The sequence below is a fragment of the Trachinotus anak genome, unplaced genomic scaffold (assembly GCF_046630095.1).
Source record: "Trachinotus anak isolate AG129_WGS33_773 ecotype Australia unplaced genomic scaffold, CSIRO_AGI_Tana_v1 ptg000025l, whole genome shotgun sequence".
Taxonomy (NCBI): domain Eukaryota; kingdom Metazoa; phylum Chordata; class Actinopteri; order Carangiformes; family Carangidae; genus Trachinotus; species Trachinotus anak.
The window spans coordinates 473,079-487,500 of NW_027273876.1; the positions used below are offsets into that span (position 1 = coordinate 473,079).

General features: G+C 44.1%; 4 protein-coding genes across 12 annotated transcripts in view; 1 reads left to right on the plus strand and 3 right to left on the minus strand.

Annotated features, from left to right (window-relative positions):
* Nucleotides 1-2,645: 2,645 nt before the first annotated feature.
* LOC139608325 (leukocyte cell-derived chemotaxin-2-like) lies at nt 2,646-5,262 on the minus strand. The gene is made up of 4 exons (XM_071461960.1): nt 5,113-5,262; nt 3,450-3,561; nt 3,034-3,185; nt 2,646-2,950 (listed from the first exon to the last, which is right to left on the minus strand). Exons 1-4 carry the CDS (start codon nt 5,135-5,137, stop codon nt 2,784-2,786), a joined length of 456 nt encoding a protein of 151 aa, XP_071318061.1. The 5' UTR covers nt 5,138-5,262; the 3' UTR covers nt 2,646-2,783.
* Nucleotides 5,263-6,692: 1,430 nt separating this feature from the next.
* Nucleotides 6,693-8,354, minus strand: LOC139608324 (leukocyte cell-derived chemotaxin-2-like). 2 transcript variants are annotated; one of them, XM_071461959.1, is made up of 4 exons: nt 8,196-8,354; nt 7,777-7,888; nt 7,242-7,393; nt 6,693-7,158 (listed from the first exon to the last, which is right to left on the minus strand). In XM_071461959.1, exons 1-4 carry the CDS (start codon nt 8,218-8,220, stop codon nt 6,992-6,994), a joined length of 456 nt encoding a protein of 151 aa, XP_071318060.1. In that variant the 5' UTR covers nt 8,221-8,354; the 3' UTR covers nt 6,693-6,991. The 2 variants fall into 2 exon arrangements, with proteins under 2 accessions (XP_071318060.1, XP_071318059.1); XM_071461958.1 differs by having other exon boundaries at nt 7,242-7,459.
* Nucleotides 8,355-8,581: 227 nt separating this feature from the next.
* bbs1 (Bardet-Biedl syndrome 1) lies at nt 8,582-12,993 on the minus strand. Of its 3 annotated transcripts, none has more exons than XM_071461956.1 (7): nt 12,767-12,993; nt 11,606-12,031; nt 11,224-11,406; nt 10,970-11,101; nt 10,507-10,613; nt 10,225-10,345; nt 8,582-9,875 (listed from the first exon to the last, which is right to left on the minus strand). In XM_071461956.1, exons 2-7 carry the CDS (start codon nt 11,975-11,977, stop codon nt 9,045-9,047), a joined length of 1,746 nt encoding a protein of 581 aa, XP_071318057.1. In that variant the 5' UTR covers nt 11,978-12,031; nt 12,767-12,993; the 3' UTR covers nt 8,582-9,044. The 3 variants fall into 3 exon arrangements, with proteins under 3 accessions (XP_071318057.1, XP_071318055.1, XP_071318056.1); XM_071461954.1 differs by having other exon boundaries at nt 11,606-12,036; XM_071461955.1 differs by lacking the exon at nt 12,767-12,993 and adding an exon at nt 12,502-12,759 and having other exon boundaries at nt 11,606-12,036.
* Nucleotides 12,994-13,138: 145 nt separating this feature from the next.
* The window catches only part of LOC139608320 (kinesin-like protein KIF20A), a 15,242-nt gene continuing 13,958 nt past the window's right edge, over nt 13,139-14,422 (plus strand). For 3 of the 6 annotated variants that reach the window (XM_071461948.1, XM_071461952.1, XM_071461953.1), the window contains exons 1-3: nt 13,139-13,559; nt 14,118-14,231; nt 14,312-14,404. In XM_071461948.1, the coding sequence (XP_071318049.1) occupies nt 14,127-14,231; nt 14,312-14,404 (198 nt within the window). In that variant the 5' untranslated portion in view covers nt 13,139-13,559; nt 14,118-14,126. Of the gene's footprint in view, nt 13,560-13,795; nt 13,934-14,117; nt 14,232-14,311; nt 14,405-14,422 lie in introns of all 6 variants that reach the window. The other 3 variants (XM_071461949.1, XM_071461951.1, XM_071461950.1) reach the window with 3 other exon arrangements.

Here is a 14,422-nt window from a genome sequence, read left to right on the forward strand (position 1 = left end):
TGACTGAAGTCTGTGGACAAGAACTATTTAAAGTCTATTTTCGATCTCTTGCAGTTCGTACCTGGTCCTCCAGGTACTGTCGGTGGTCCTGGGTTTCCTGAGCGGGAGCTGGACTCTGACGCTGTACGTCACCAGTCAGGTGGTCGGCATGGAGAAGTTCACCAAGGCTCACGGGATACTCATGTTCTTCGGAGGTGTTGGCATCACGCTGGGTCCTCCTGTTGTAGGTAAGACTTCCTGTCTGTGGTGACTCCAGACCTGAAGACGCTGAGTTTCTGTTTTAATGAGGCAGGTTTTAAGTTGATCCATCACAGTCGGTGTCAGTCGCCCTCTGATTGTAATCAGCTGGAAGGTGAGGTGAGCTTTTCTGCTGCAGGTTTGACATTTGGAGACTTTGGAGCCAAGATGTTCTTGTATACCTGGGATCGAGTTTGGAGGGCCTGCAGCAGGTATAGGTGGGGCCACAGTCTGTGAATAAAGATGGGTGGAGCCTCTGTGACATCTGAAGCTCAGAGTATGACGTCGCCTTCTTCATCAGTGGTGGTGGCATGATGGTCAGCAGCATCCTCATCTTCCTCACCGCTGTCCTGCTGCAACCACAAACCCCTCCCCCTCCTTCAGTCGCCCCTGGGACTGAGCTCAACGGCTGTATGGTTACCACGGTAACAGACACTACCTCACCTGTCGCTTGACAGGCCGAACAGGATCTGGATCCAAACAAAGTTTACATTTTTAAAATCTGAATCTTGGTTCTGAATGAAGACTATGTTCACAAGAAGGTTTGACTTAAGTCAAATCAAACTTTATTTGAAAAATACAACGGTCAGACAGCAGCCAATCACAGAGCCTGTCCTCTCTGATGCCCCATTCTCACCAGTGTAAACCCATGAACCAGTTCTGGCCAGGTGCTAGTCCTGGTCTGGAGTCTTGTGATCCTTCAAGAGCCAGTTTCCACGGCTACAGCGCCACCGTAGACCCACATCAAGTCACTATATACGCCTGTATACGTCTCCCAGCAACACTAGCGCCAAACATAACAACGATGATGGCCGACTCTCCTGGGTGCTGGCTTTACTAGACCACATTGGCATCCGAACATTTGATGTTGATTTTGTTCATTTACAAATTTATAAAAATGGCGCTCACAAAGTTGAAGTTGGTGTTGTTGATCAGCCCCCTGACATCACCAATTCTTAGTCCTAGACCAGCAAAGTCTTAATGCTTTCAAACCAGTTCTCTGCTTACACATGAAGAACTGGTCCGAGTTTAGACACCTGCTCAGAGCCGGCCTTCAAACCGCCTTAGTGTAAAAGGGGTCTCAGAGGATTCTGGGGGATTTGTTCCTTGTTGCCTTGGTGACAGAAGCTCTGAGGCTAGTCTGACTACGAGAGACTGAGGACTGAGATCAGAACAACTCATATTAAAATATTAAAACGTAGTTTGGTTGTACAGAAGAAAAAGCTAAAGTGAAAAACATAAACATGGTGGAAAATTAAAAGCTGATTCCAATATGTTAAAAAAAGCAAAGTCAGTGAACGAGTTGTGAGTTTTATCCTTGAATCCCTTGAAACAACCTTTAAACCTTCACACTGGGAAATAAAATGTTCTTTAACAGGTTCATGAGGTGACGGTGTAGGTGTCTTCATAAACACAGGTGATGATATTTCTGTTGTTTTTAGTTTATTTTCTGTTGTTGGGGGGCTCTGAACTTCTCACTGACATGAAGCTTGAATTTACAAAAACCGGATGGGACCTGAACGCAGCAGACGTCTCAGTGCTCTGATTTATATTCAGTTTGTTTGAGTTGTCATTGTTTTTGAAGTTTGATCTCATTTTGTCTTTGTGATTTTGTTGTTTTTTGATGTTCATATCAAAGAAAGAAAGATGTGTGTACACTGTGCAGCATGTTTACAGAGTTAAAAAAAACATGGAGGATTTTTTTTTTCAGCTCCATTGAGTGAATGGAAAAATTTGAAAGAAAATAAAGAATATAAAATTGTTTTTGTTTGCTAATATAAAAGTAAACAGCACAGAGATGATGTGATGAGACCACAGACTGTAAATACAGATGGGCGGAGCTTCTGTGATGTCACCACAGGTTTCTGAGGCTCAGAGTGAGCTACTCCACTTTCACCATCTTGGCAGCGCCTGACTCCGCCCCTAACTCCCACCTAATTTAAATATGGTCAAAGAGGTGATGTGTGTGTTGATCTGAGACTCTGGTGCATGATGGCTTGTGTCAAACATGCTCTCACCCACCTGTCACTCAAACAGGCCATGCCCTCACTTCTCCATCACTTTAGTCCTTAATAAAATGTAAACAGGTGAGTTGTATAAATTCAGCCGTACAGTCGTCATGAAGGAGGAAATGATCTCCAGAGACCAGAACAGTTTCTGTACCAGGCTGTAAACATGTTTCTTTCTGCTGTAAAGTTGGACATTTGAACATGGGAGTCTATGGGGACTGACTCACTGCTGGAGCCAGACTCTAGTGGTCATTAGAGGAACTGCAGCTTCTTCACTGTTGATGCTTCAGGTTTCAGACCTGGAGGCTGATGATTAGTTGGGAAATAAAATGCTAAAGACTCAGCAGTAAAAACTAGTATACGTGTACATATGTCCAGTAAAAATGCTCTGTGATAATGTCACCTGAAGAAACTTTTAATATTTTTTATTAGTTAAATAAAAAATCTGAACAACTGAAACACAGGGTTACAGAAGTCATCAGTGAGTCCATCAAGTCCTCAGTGGATCAGTCTTCAGTGGATCAGGTCCTCAGTGGATCAGAAGTACTGTGTGGGGTCACTCTTGTCACACATCTGGACGTGGACGTGTGATGTGATTCCTGGGTAAACACTCTGCATGGGCAGCATGGTTCCAATCCTGTCCCCCTTCCTCACCGATCCAGAGGTCCGGTCTGGCCTCATGTAGAACAGCTTGAAACACAGACCTGCAGCACACAGAGACCAGAACCATCAATAACATGATCAATAACCTGATTAAAGTAACTGGATCAGACCGAGGTGCACTGACCCTCTCCTCTCAGGTTGATGCCGCTGTTGATGGCGGCCTTGCTGGGGTCGGTGTAGACGGTGAGTCTTCCGTGTAGAGTCACATCGAACGGAGCGAGGACCTCCGATCCATCACTGCACATGATGTCCAGACCTTTATGGTCCCTGTTTCCCCTGAAACACAGCAGACATCCAGATGTTCACAGCTGCTTCACACCCACTGAGGTTTAAACAAGACCATATTTTCATGATCAGTTATCAATTTTTATATTATTATATTATATATTTATTTTAACCAGTTCATAAATCCAGTCTGGAACATGTATAGCTCCACTGTCTCTGTGTCAGAGCTGTGATACTGACATGTTGGACTTATTCTGTCCCCATAATATTTCCCATAATGCACCAGAACACTCGGTTATTGTGTAGCTGTGTTACCGTCTGGCTCCGTAGTGACCCTGTCCCCATGTGTCTGACGTCCTCCTTCTGTTGGACGGGTTTCCACTGCAGAGCTGACCGAACCTAACTCCATCACACACACACAGCACAGCTGGAGACACACACACACACACACACACACACACACACACACACATGTTTAGGAAGTAATTGTTTTACATTCATTCTGTAAACACCTGAAGTTTTGAATATTGATTAATAAATAAAAAATAATTTCATAAGAATTTAATAATTAGAATTAAATAATTATCTTTAGAGTTTTTTAAAATGATCAATTAATGATTGAATTTGAAAATAGAAGTGTAAAATGTTTAAAAAGCTTTTAAAATGAACATTTTTCATTTATTTTGTTCCCATGGTTTAAGTTAGTCCTTCTCAAATAGTGGGGCACGCCCCCCAGGGGAACATGCTTTTTTGGCCGTGCTAGAATAAAGTGTAACTGCACATCCACTACAGGAGGTGGCAGTGGTGCTCTCATTGTCAGAGTGTGCGCAGGGAGTATTAGCTCTTTTGTGTCGGGTTTTTTTGCGCGGACATGCGCACACACAGCACAGAGCAGGAGATATGAAGTGCAGTGAACAAACCCCCAAGAGACACCATGGAGAAATATTTAACAGGGGTGAAAAGAAAGGCAGAGAGAGACGGAGATAATGCGACAAACAGAAGTCAAGAAAGCCAGAAAGCTAAGACGAGGAAATATGACGAAGCATATGTAGCTCTTGGCTTCACTGTGACTATGGTGGGAGACAGACCAGTGTGTTTACTGCGTCTTACAATGGTCAACATGAAGCCAAATAAATTAAGGCATCACTCAAAAAATGTTTATAGTTTAAATAAGGATTTAATTGATGATTTAAATCTTTTCTGTTACAGACTAAAAAACAATGTTAATAGAGTGTAAAATATTATTTGTTATAAGTTGATCTATATTTCTTTCTTTTTTGTTTTCTTTAATGTTAATAAGGATATAATGTTATGCAGAGGTGTACTTATAACAATTTTATAGACAAATGATACCTGGTTTTGCAGGTGAGTGAGATGAGACACTGGGTTCATCACACTGTGAAACACAGGACTCAGTCACTGCTGCAGGACCTCAGTCAGTGATAGTGACTTATTTAAAGACTGACACTCTAAATTAGGAATAATTTAATTGTGGATTAATCAAGTTAAACTGATGACAACTAAACACCCAGTGCTTCAAACAGCTGAATCTTAACATTTACTAGTTTTCTATATGGGGACCTGAATTTTGTCTCCGTGAGGGAGGTGAGTCCTCATAATGTCAGTGTGGGAACAGGTTTATGTTCCCATACAGTGATTAAACAAACACACAGCAGAGTCAGCAAACACACACCGGACACACCTGCAGGTGAATCCTAACACATTCAGAGAAAACCTCAGATTCACAGGTGATGTCATCTCTCTTCTTTGTGCATCATATTAATTAATTTGACAGGTTTCAAACATTTGAACATTTGATTTTTAAAATGACTGAAAGGAACAAACATCAATCAGGACTTAAACTTTAACGATTCATCAGCTGTTAAGTGGTGAAAATGACAGAGTTCAGAGGTTTATCATCACAGATAATTAATCATCATCAGAAGTGTAACGAGCAGCAGCTGATTCAGCTCCTCACCCAACAGAACCACGACTCGTCGCATCTTCAGATCTTCACGTTTGGTCCAGATGAAGAGATGGAGGCTTCGCTCAGACTGAGGTTTTATAGAGGCTGAAGTTTCAACACTCTGAAAAGTCCACAGACTGTAACAGCAGCCGGTCGACAGGCTGTCAACAAACTGTTGGTCTAGTATTTCACAACAGTAGAGACGCAGCCAAACATGAGGAGGTGAGGAAACATAACGCTGATGCAAAGACACAACAGCAGCTTCATGTTTTCTTCTCTGTGGACAGACTGAGGATTTAACAAACCACACAGACTCTAAATGAAGGAGGAAGGATTTTTATTGTGGCTCTTTATCACATTTTGATGATTTTCTGCTCTCTCTCCTCCTTCCTCTCCTCAGGAGACTCAGGGTCATATCTTTATGTTTCTGTATGTGAGAGGATGGATGTGTGTTGGTTTCTCAGCCTTTGTGTTGTTTTGTTGCGTAGTGTTGACAACACTTGGTGGAGTACAGATGAAGTCAGACTTCTTTGGTGTTGACCAACACTGGAACTCTGTGGACTCTGAATTCAAACAGCAGCTGTTTACCTGTCCTCAGCCTCACCTGAACTCTGAACCCTCTGAGCACAGGTTCATTCGGGGGTCAACATGAGAGGTCTGCTCTTTTGCTGCAGGGTTTATGTTATCACCTCTTTATATTGATTTATTTATTGACAACTTTATTTTATGAGCCTGAGCTCGGAGGATGTACTCACATATCTGAAGAATAAACTTTAATGATCGATAAATAAAATTTTAATCTGGTTTAAACTGATCTTTTCTTTTAAGGAAAATTTCCTGGAAACATAAAAACATATTGTTTATTCCAAGAAAATTTCAGAAAAATTATTGTGAAATTACAGAAATGTAAAATTTGGTAAAAAAAAAAAAAGTTGAGTTCCATAGAAATGTGTTGTTTATGGTTTATTTTATTTTTCTGCATACAAAACTACATTTAAAAAATACAGAATTTTTACAGAAATGTGTTCTGTTAACATTTATATTTTCTATTCAAACCTTCATGAACAAAAGCTGCAGTGATTTTTATCCCTGAGCTGATGAATCTGATCAAACTCAGAATCAGTGTCTCTGTGAGGAAAGCAGCTCCTTTAATTTTATAATTTCATTAATGACTTCCTGTAAGTTTTCTCTGGCATGAGTGACGATCTTGTCACCTTATATGGAAGCAGAGAAAGACCAAATTCATTTTATGTTTCTCTAAATGAATTGAAATGAGTAACTGAATCTCTCACACTGAAATGTTACCACTGCTGCACACTTGAAGTTGATATTTTAATATCAGTATTGAAGTTGAAAACCATCTGTCTGAATTTATGTGGGTTTTTGTAATATTTTTCAGGTTCACAGTTTTTGTTTATTTTAAATCATGTGACTGACAGAAGGTCACCTGACAGGACAGAGGTCTGATGTTCAGGTAGTTCAAGTTCAGTTTGTCATTTTGAATTTGTGTGACTGTGTCAATCTGATCCAGTCTGAGCTAATTATTTGTTTCTTTGTTTTTATTTGAACAAGTAAAAAAAAAAATACACAAATGTTCTTTTAGTTTTTTAATATTGAACATGATCAAAACAAACCACATACATTCAGATAGTTATCAAAATAAAATATTTAAATTTGATAAATTCAGTGATATTTAAATTTCAACAGTTTCAGTTTCTAATAAGACTCAAATCTTTACTGTCTGACCATAAACTGTTCATGAGTCACAGAGTCAGCTGAGAACTTTTTAAACTGTCAATACCTTTTTCAATACTTTACTTTTTTTCATTAAACAACAGAAGCCGAAGATGTGAGATGTTAAATTTTGTCTGTGGATCAGGTCCTCAGTGGATCAGAAGTACTGTGTGGGGTCACTCTTGTCACACATCTGGACGTGGACGTGTGATGTGATTCCTGGGTAAACACTCTGCATGGGCAGCATGGTTCCAATCCTGTCCCCCTTCCTCACCGATCCAGAGGTCCGGTCTGGCCTCATGGCAAAGAGTTTGAAACACAGACCTGCAGCACACAGAGACCAGAACCATCAATAACATGATCAATAACCTGATTAAAGTAACTGGATCAGACCGAGGTGCACTGACCCTCTCCTCTCAGGATGAGGCCGCTGTTGATGGCGGCCTGCTGGGGCTCCGTGAAGACATTGACTTCTCCGTGTAGAGTCACATCGAACGGAGCGAGGACCTCCGATCCGTCCTCACACATGATGTCCAGACCTTTATGGTCCCTGTTTCCCCTGAAACACGGCAGACAGATGTTCACAGCTGCTTCACACCCACTGAGGTTTAAACAAGACCTGCAACTGATCAATATTTTCATGATCAGTTACCTATTTGTTATTTGACCAGTTCATCAACCCATTCTGGAACATCTAAGACTCCAATAACAGAGTCCAGGGGGACTGATGTCAAAAATATTCAGTTTACTGTGACAGAGAAACACAAATGTCAGAGATGTGGACTGTTTCATTAGTTTTAATTAACTTTAATATTCAGTCTGTCTCTGTCTGCAGAGGTGGAGATGTATCCACTTTTATTCTCTAGTAAAACTTCAAAGACACTGGAGCCTACATTTCCCATAATGCACCAGAACACTTGTGTTATTGTGTAGCTGTGTTACCGTCTGGCTCCGTAGTGACCCTGTCCCCATGTGTCTGACGTCCTCCTTCTGTTGGACGGGTTTCCACTGCAGAGCTGACCGAACCTAACTCCATCACACACACACAGCACAGCTGGAGACACACACACACACACACACACGTTTGTGGTTCTATCTCTGTGAGGACACTTCTTGACTTAATGCATTCCCTGGCCCCTGACCTAACATGACCCATCACAACTGAGTGTCTAACTCTGGAACGCACCCTAACCCTAACCCTAACCCTAACCTTAAACCTGAACCTGAACCTGAACCCTAAAGCCAACTCTGAACCCTCCAGCAGCCCTCTGAAGTCTGGACCCTGGACAAAGACCTCTCCCTCTGTAAAGTGCAGAACATCATCAGAAGTGTAACGAGCAGCAGCTGATTCAGCTCCTCACCCAACAGAACCACGACTCGTCGCATCTTCAGATCTTCACGTTTGGTCCAGATGAAGAGATGGAGGCTTCGCTCAGACTGAGGTTTTATAGAGGCTGAAGTTTCAACACTCTGAAAAGTCCACAGACTGTAACAGCAGCCGGTCGACAGGCTGTCAACAAACTGTTGGTCTAGTATTCCACAGCGGAGACGTAGCCAAACATGAGGAGGTGAGGAAACATAACGCTGTCAGTTTTTATGAACTCAACATTACAACATCTGGAAGTGAAATACTGGCATGAATACACTTCTACATAAGGAATAAAGTTTGTAAATATAAATGAATCAAAATAAAATTTGATTCTGGTTTAAACTGATCTTTTCTTTCAAGGAAAAATGCCTGGAAACATCAAATGTTATTGTTTATTCCAAATAACTTTGAAAGAAATTACAGAAATGTAAAATAAAGTGCTACCTTCATTTTTACAATCATGAGTTCTGTAGAAACCTATTGTTTATGTTTTGTTTTATTTTCTACAAGACTACATTTAAAAAATACAGAATTTTACAGAAATGTGTTCTGTTAATATTTCTATACGAAGCTGCAGTGATTTTTATCCCTGAGAGCTCAAACAACACGTTGATGAATCTGATCAAACTGCTGCTTTAAACATGAACAACAAACTTAAACAAATCTACACAAACTCACATTACACAACATCTGCAGGTTCTGACACAGTCTCCAGTGCAGACAAATAAATCTACTGTGAGGAATGGCAGCAGCTCGTTTAATTTCTTAATTTTATTGATGGAGTCCCTGTCTAAACTAACCAGCCCCTGCTTGTTATGAATAAAGTTGAAGCGTCATGTTGTCAGTTGAGCGTCAGCCCCTCGCTCACTGGCATGTTGATGTGGGCGGTCAGCAGGGGGGAGCTCTTCCCCTCATGCAGGACAAAGACCTTGATGATGTCAGAGATGCCCTTGTCGCTGGTGCACTCCACAAAGGTCTCAACAGGGTAGATGAGTCCGGGAACCAGAAGGGGGATCCTCATGTATGGGTTCCTCATCCGGTACAGGCTCTCGTCGTACAGGAAGCTGATGGCCAGGTTCATAACGGGGCGACAGGCCGCCGTGTTCTGGATGTTCAGGGTCAGCTTGAAGGACGGACCCAGACCCTGGACCACGGCGTTCATCTTGAGCGGCTCGGTGAGGCTGGAGGACACCGGCGTCAGGCTGGACTCCAGGGCTTTGACATAGGCTTTGGCAGCAGCCAGTCTCAGGCGGCTCAGGTCCATCTGGAAGGCGCGGTGCATGACCAGGCCGTTCTCCCGCTCCCGCAGCGTCTGGTCCACATACAGCTTGGTCTTCTTGGGCACATTGAGGCGGATGCTTTGTGCCAGCGGTGGCCCGGGGGCGCTGTCCCTGTCTTCAAACGTTGCCGTCCTCTTCAGGATCTTCACCATCAAGCCACCTCCCTTGGTGGTCATGATGAGGGTCCCGTCCTCACGCCCGTACCGACCGAAGCAGATGCTGCTGACCATGTCGGGCGTCTTGATGGTGCTCAGCAGGTTCTTGTCCCGGTACAGCTGGACCTCACAGTTAGCCAGGCCCACCAGAACCGCCTGGAAGCCCTGGGTGGGGAGGTCCATGGAAGCCATGGTGGTGATGGGAGCGGGGAGGACAGTCCTCCACAGCTTCTTCCCCTGAAGACACAACAAAGACAGCTGAGTGTTTCCTGTAGGTGGTTTAATCTGGTTTTAGTCACATATACATGTTGTTGTCGACTGAACAGATTTAAATCTGGTTTGTCTCGTGTGTGTTTGGAGACGCTCTGGTTCTGGCTCTTATGAGTCTGGTGTGTCATTAGCTGATGTTTCAGGACAGTCAGGACTTTAAACTCCTGATTCTTCCTGGAACCTTTAGTGAATAAAGGTCTAATTTTTTTCACGTCCTCACAGAGTGAGGACTCGTCTCTGTGATAGGAGGAGACCGACTTCATTTGTTGACACAAACCTTCAGTTCTTCATCCCGTGACCACAGAGACACGTTTACCTTCTGCGTGAAGCCCTGCAGACTCTCGTCGGTGCAGCCGACCACCACGTTCTTCCCGACCCTCACCAGACCCACGGGGTGAGACGTCAGCTCGATGCAGTACTTCGGTTTGTCCGACTCCCTGAGGAGCAGCGACACAAACATCCATCAGCTCAAATCAAAGTGTTGTTTCATGTTTCGACTCCAAATTCACCTGGATTCAGTAACTTTCAGTGTCTTTAGTTGAATGAGATCTGACAGGAGCAGTAGAGCCCCCCCCCCCAAGTCAGGTGTGTGTCTCACCTGCGCAGGATGTAGATGTTTCCGTTGCGACACGCCACCGTGATGCGAAACTCCACGTCAAACTGACCCGTCACATCCATCATGGTAGGAGCGTCGGGCAGCAACATCTTCAGCAGACACATAGAGAGACAGATTTCAGTGTCATTCAGAGATAAGGTCAGCTGACTCACTCATCGTCAGCTGCTCAGATCTGTGTTGAACATTCAAAACATTTCCTGGACATTGTCTCAATTTCCAGGATGTGTGTGAACCAATGAAAGAGAGATTGAGTATCGTCAGTTTAATATAGTGATGAATGTTGTGTGGAAAAATGTGGAGCATGTTCAGTGGAAACAGAAAGAAAGAATTGAGCCCAGAGGTTCTGCACCGCCCAGGCTCAGCTGGTTAGACACAGATAGAGGTCCAGTTCAGCCCAGTGACCAGTGTCCAGCTCGTCCAGCGGTGGTGGGTGATGGGTGTTTACCTTGGAGAGGATGATGAAAGCTTCAGGGTCCAGGACGTAGACGTCGCTGCTCTCTGTCCCGATCACCAAACAGCTGACGCCGTCCTCGTCGGCCGTGCTCTTCTTCAGCGTCCCGATGCAGGTGATGACCGTCTGACACAACAAGAGGACGGAGCAGAGTGAGTCATTTAGGCTGTTTGTCTGCTGTGACGAGGTCACGAGAGTCACAGCAGACACCTGGAATGATGAGTTCACGCTCACATGTCTGGGGTTACCTGCCGTCTGATTGGCTGCTGTTTGTGCAGCTGGACGAACTCGTCCATGTCGCTGGTCTCCAGAGACAGGAACCTGAGGGAGCGGACGGACAGCGGGACGTTGGCCTTCTTCCTGATGCCCTCCAACATCTCCTTCAGGGTCAGAGGGTCGATCTGACCCTCCCTCGCCTGCAGCCACACATCCTGACCAATCAGAGCACAACATGTCAGGTACAGTCAGGTGTATTACAGCACAGGTGTCTGAACACAGGAACATAAAGGATCATCGCCCTCTCTGCATGTTTTAAACTCTGTCAGTTCATCTCCATGAAATCAACCTGCAGAGACTTGAAACATGACGTCATCACCATGTGATGATGATCACACACACACACACACACACCTGCTCCAGTGTGTTGACCTCCAGCCCGGGCAGGGTGAACTTGAAGTACGGCCTCAGGTTCTTGTAGACGTAGACGCAGGGTCCGGAGGCCACGGCGACGGCGGGGATGCGCGGCTCATGCAGGTCCATGAAGAAAGCGACGAGGCCGGCGGGCAGGTCCAGCAGGGTGCTCTCACTCACCAGCGCCGTGCCGCGGTACACCTTCAGCTTCATCCCGGACGACCCTGAGCCCAGGTCCCCCACCACCAGCTGGCTCTCCCCGTCCCCGCTCAGGTCCGCCAGGTCCACGCAGGACGAGAAGGTGTACAGACCCGCCACCGGGTCGTAGTGAGCGTCCAGCCACTTCCCTGCATCAGCGCTCGACTCAGACATGATGACAGCGGAATCAAACTTTATTCACACGGGGACGTCTGACAGGAACACCTGCTGTGCTGCACACACACACGGGCGAGCACACAGCCAGTAATCACTGACAAAAACTGAACTGTGTGAAAATGAACAAAAAAACTGAAAACTCTAAAATAAAACATTACATAAACTGTTCTGTACATGCTTCAAAATGAGTCACGCCCACCGCCACCATCACCATCATCATCCTCATCATCATCACGTTTTCCCTCTGTGTAAATAATGTGACCATTTCTGAACTTCACGTCATTTTACTGTCAAAATAATCTGCATTGTTTCCACATGACTCGCATCTCCAGTGATATTAATACTGTTATTGATTCTGTTATTGATAACGTTGTTACTGGTCGTTAGGGCTCCACAACCTGGCAACCAGGAGCTGTTCTTATCAACGTCTTATAACTGATCTATAACTGATCTATAACTGATCTATAAGGCCAGTGTTAATAACAAAGCTCTTAGTCGATTAAAATAATAATTTCACTCACTTTGTTTTCTGACGGTGAATCTGATCGATTAATCAATAATGAAAATGATCTCCAGCTCTGAAAGTCATTGATTACCGTTTATAAAGAAGAGGAGCGCTGTTAATTATTTTACCAGAGCGGAACTGATGATTGATGATTGATTACAGATTACTAATATAAAGACCTGCTGTATCACCAAAGCTACAGGTGCATTAATTGTGATGTCATTGGCGTAATGATGATCAGAAACAAATAATCGCGATAATTAATCCCCGCCCCTTCCCACCGTTGTCATGGAAACGCGTTGCGGCGTCTCGTTGATCCTGACGTCGTCTTGTTTTTATCACGAAGCGGTTCGAGGTCTGTTGGGTGAACACGTTAGAGGCGGTCTCACGGATCCAGACTGACCCGGGTAAAGTGTTCGAGCTGCGGTTAGCTGCCGTTTTGCGCCTCTAATCCGCCCGGTCCACAAATCCGCTTCAGTCCTGACACTTATCCGCCTCTGCTCTGCGACCGCGGTCCCCCTCTGATGACGTCAGTCTTAGCCACCGGCGCTCACAGTTTTAATTTTTTTTTAGCCATAAGCACGATCTGGTTGATCAGATAGAATCAGTCTTCGTCGTCCCTGCTGTGATCATAGGCACAAAACAAGAATGAAATGGTCATAACAAAGACAGATCACAGTCGGTGACAGTCTCCAGCAGTTTAAAAACAGAAGCAGCAATGGTTCTAACAAACACAAGGACCAGAAGGATAAAATCTGGGAATCAGCACTGTTCAGTCGTCTTTACATGACTTGGTTTTGTTTATTTTCCAAATACTGAGATGATTTTTTTTTCTTTTTTGCGTAAAAATATGAATCCTGTGGTTCAATCGGTCTTTATTTGTATTGTTTACAAAAACACATTGTTTTTCATTCGCCAGACAGTATCGCGAGATCTTAGCGGACCCCTGCGCTGATTGGTCCGCTGGTTCCAGTTTAAAAAGTAGCCCGCGGAGCGGAGGGAGCTAACGGCAGCGACTGGTTTTCGATGTTTTCTGCTTTAAATGCAGAGTCTGGTGAATAAAACACGTCCAGAGTGAGTCAGATTTTGATCAAACGTTGGTTGAAGTCGCACAGCTGTGAAGTTTTGTTTCTCTAAAAACGTTAAAAGAAAACAACCACATGCGTATAACTTGTGTCTATGGTGGTTAGCTAGTTGTGGCTAATGCTAATAACAAAGTTAACGATAGCGATCTCCAACTCTCATTTACTGCAGTTAATTTATTATTTATTTATTATATGATCTGAATTATGTTGTGTCTGACTGCGCAGTGCCGATTTTTACTGAGCCTGGTTACAGCTGACTTGCTTGAACATGTTTTGTTGACGTATCGGTAAAAGTCACGCTGGACTCCGTTAAGAATTCTTCACATCAAAACTTCTTGCTTGTCCGCTCCCTTACATACAAAGGTGATTAGAGAGGTTTTTAATATCATCACTGACCAGTCATAATATCGGCATATATATATTCTTAAAACATGGATGTTGAAAGACGTCAGCCTTCAGAATGGGTTTGTTCGTTTTTCCCATGACTCCCTACAGCTGGAAACAGCTGATCTTTAATAGGCTGGCTGGCCGTGTTTGTGTGTGTTAGCTAGCAGAGATGATGGAGTCTTGTTTAGCGGGGAAGCCGGAGAGAGTCGGACCGGTGGAGGTGGACGACATTAGAAGAGATCTTCTGGGTGAATTTGATGCTGTGCCAGCACAGGTAAGTTGCCTAACTGGAGCCAATCATGAGGATGTTACTGATTTTGCTGGAGGTTGTGACTGATGTTATTTTTCTGTCAGCAGGACAGCGTTCAGTCTCAGTCTGAGAACCTGCAGGTCTACCTGAGGGTTCGTCCATTCACTGCAGCTGAGAGCAGCAATGGAGAGTCACAGGTAATGGTCACATTCACT

Coding starts and splice junctions, on each gene's coding strand:
- LOC139608325 (XM_071461960.1), bottom strand. CDS start 5,137: ATGCGACGAGTCGTGGTTCTGTTGG. Junction 3,562..5,112: donor ACGAGTCGTGGTTCTGTTGG/GTGAGGAGCTGA, acceptor GTGTGTCTCCAG/CTGTGCTGTGTGTGTGTGAT. Junction 2,951..3,033: donor CATCAACCTGAGAGGAGAGG/GTCAGTGCACCT, acceptor TGTGTGCTGCAG/GTCTGTGTTTCAAGCTGTTC.
- bbs1 (XM_071461956.1), bottom strand. CDS start 11,977: ATGTCTGAGTCGAGCGCTGATGCAGGGAAGTGGCTGGACGCTCACTAC. Junction 11,102..11,223: donor AGCAGCCAATCAGACGGCAG/GTAACCCCAGAC, acceptor TTGTTGTGTCAG/ACGGTCATCACCTGCATCGG. Junction 10,346..10,506: donor AACATCTACATCCTGCGCAG/GTGAGACACACA, acceptor GCTGCTCCTCAG/GGAGTCGGACAAACCGAAGT.
- LOC139608324 (XM_071461958.1), bottom strand. CDS start 8,220: ATGCGACGAGTCGTGGTTCTGTTGG. Junction 7,460..7,776: donor GGTCACTACGGAGCCAGACG/GTAACACAGCTA, acceptor AATATTGATCAG/TTGCAGGTCTTGTTTAAACC. Junction 7,159..7,241: donor CCTCATCCTGAGAGGAGAGG/GTCAGTGCACCT, acceptor TGTGTGCTGCAG/GTCTGTGTTTCAAACTCTTT.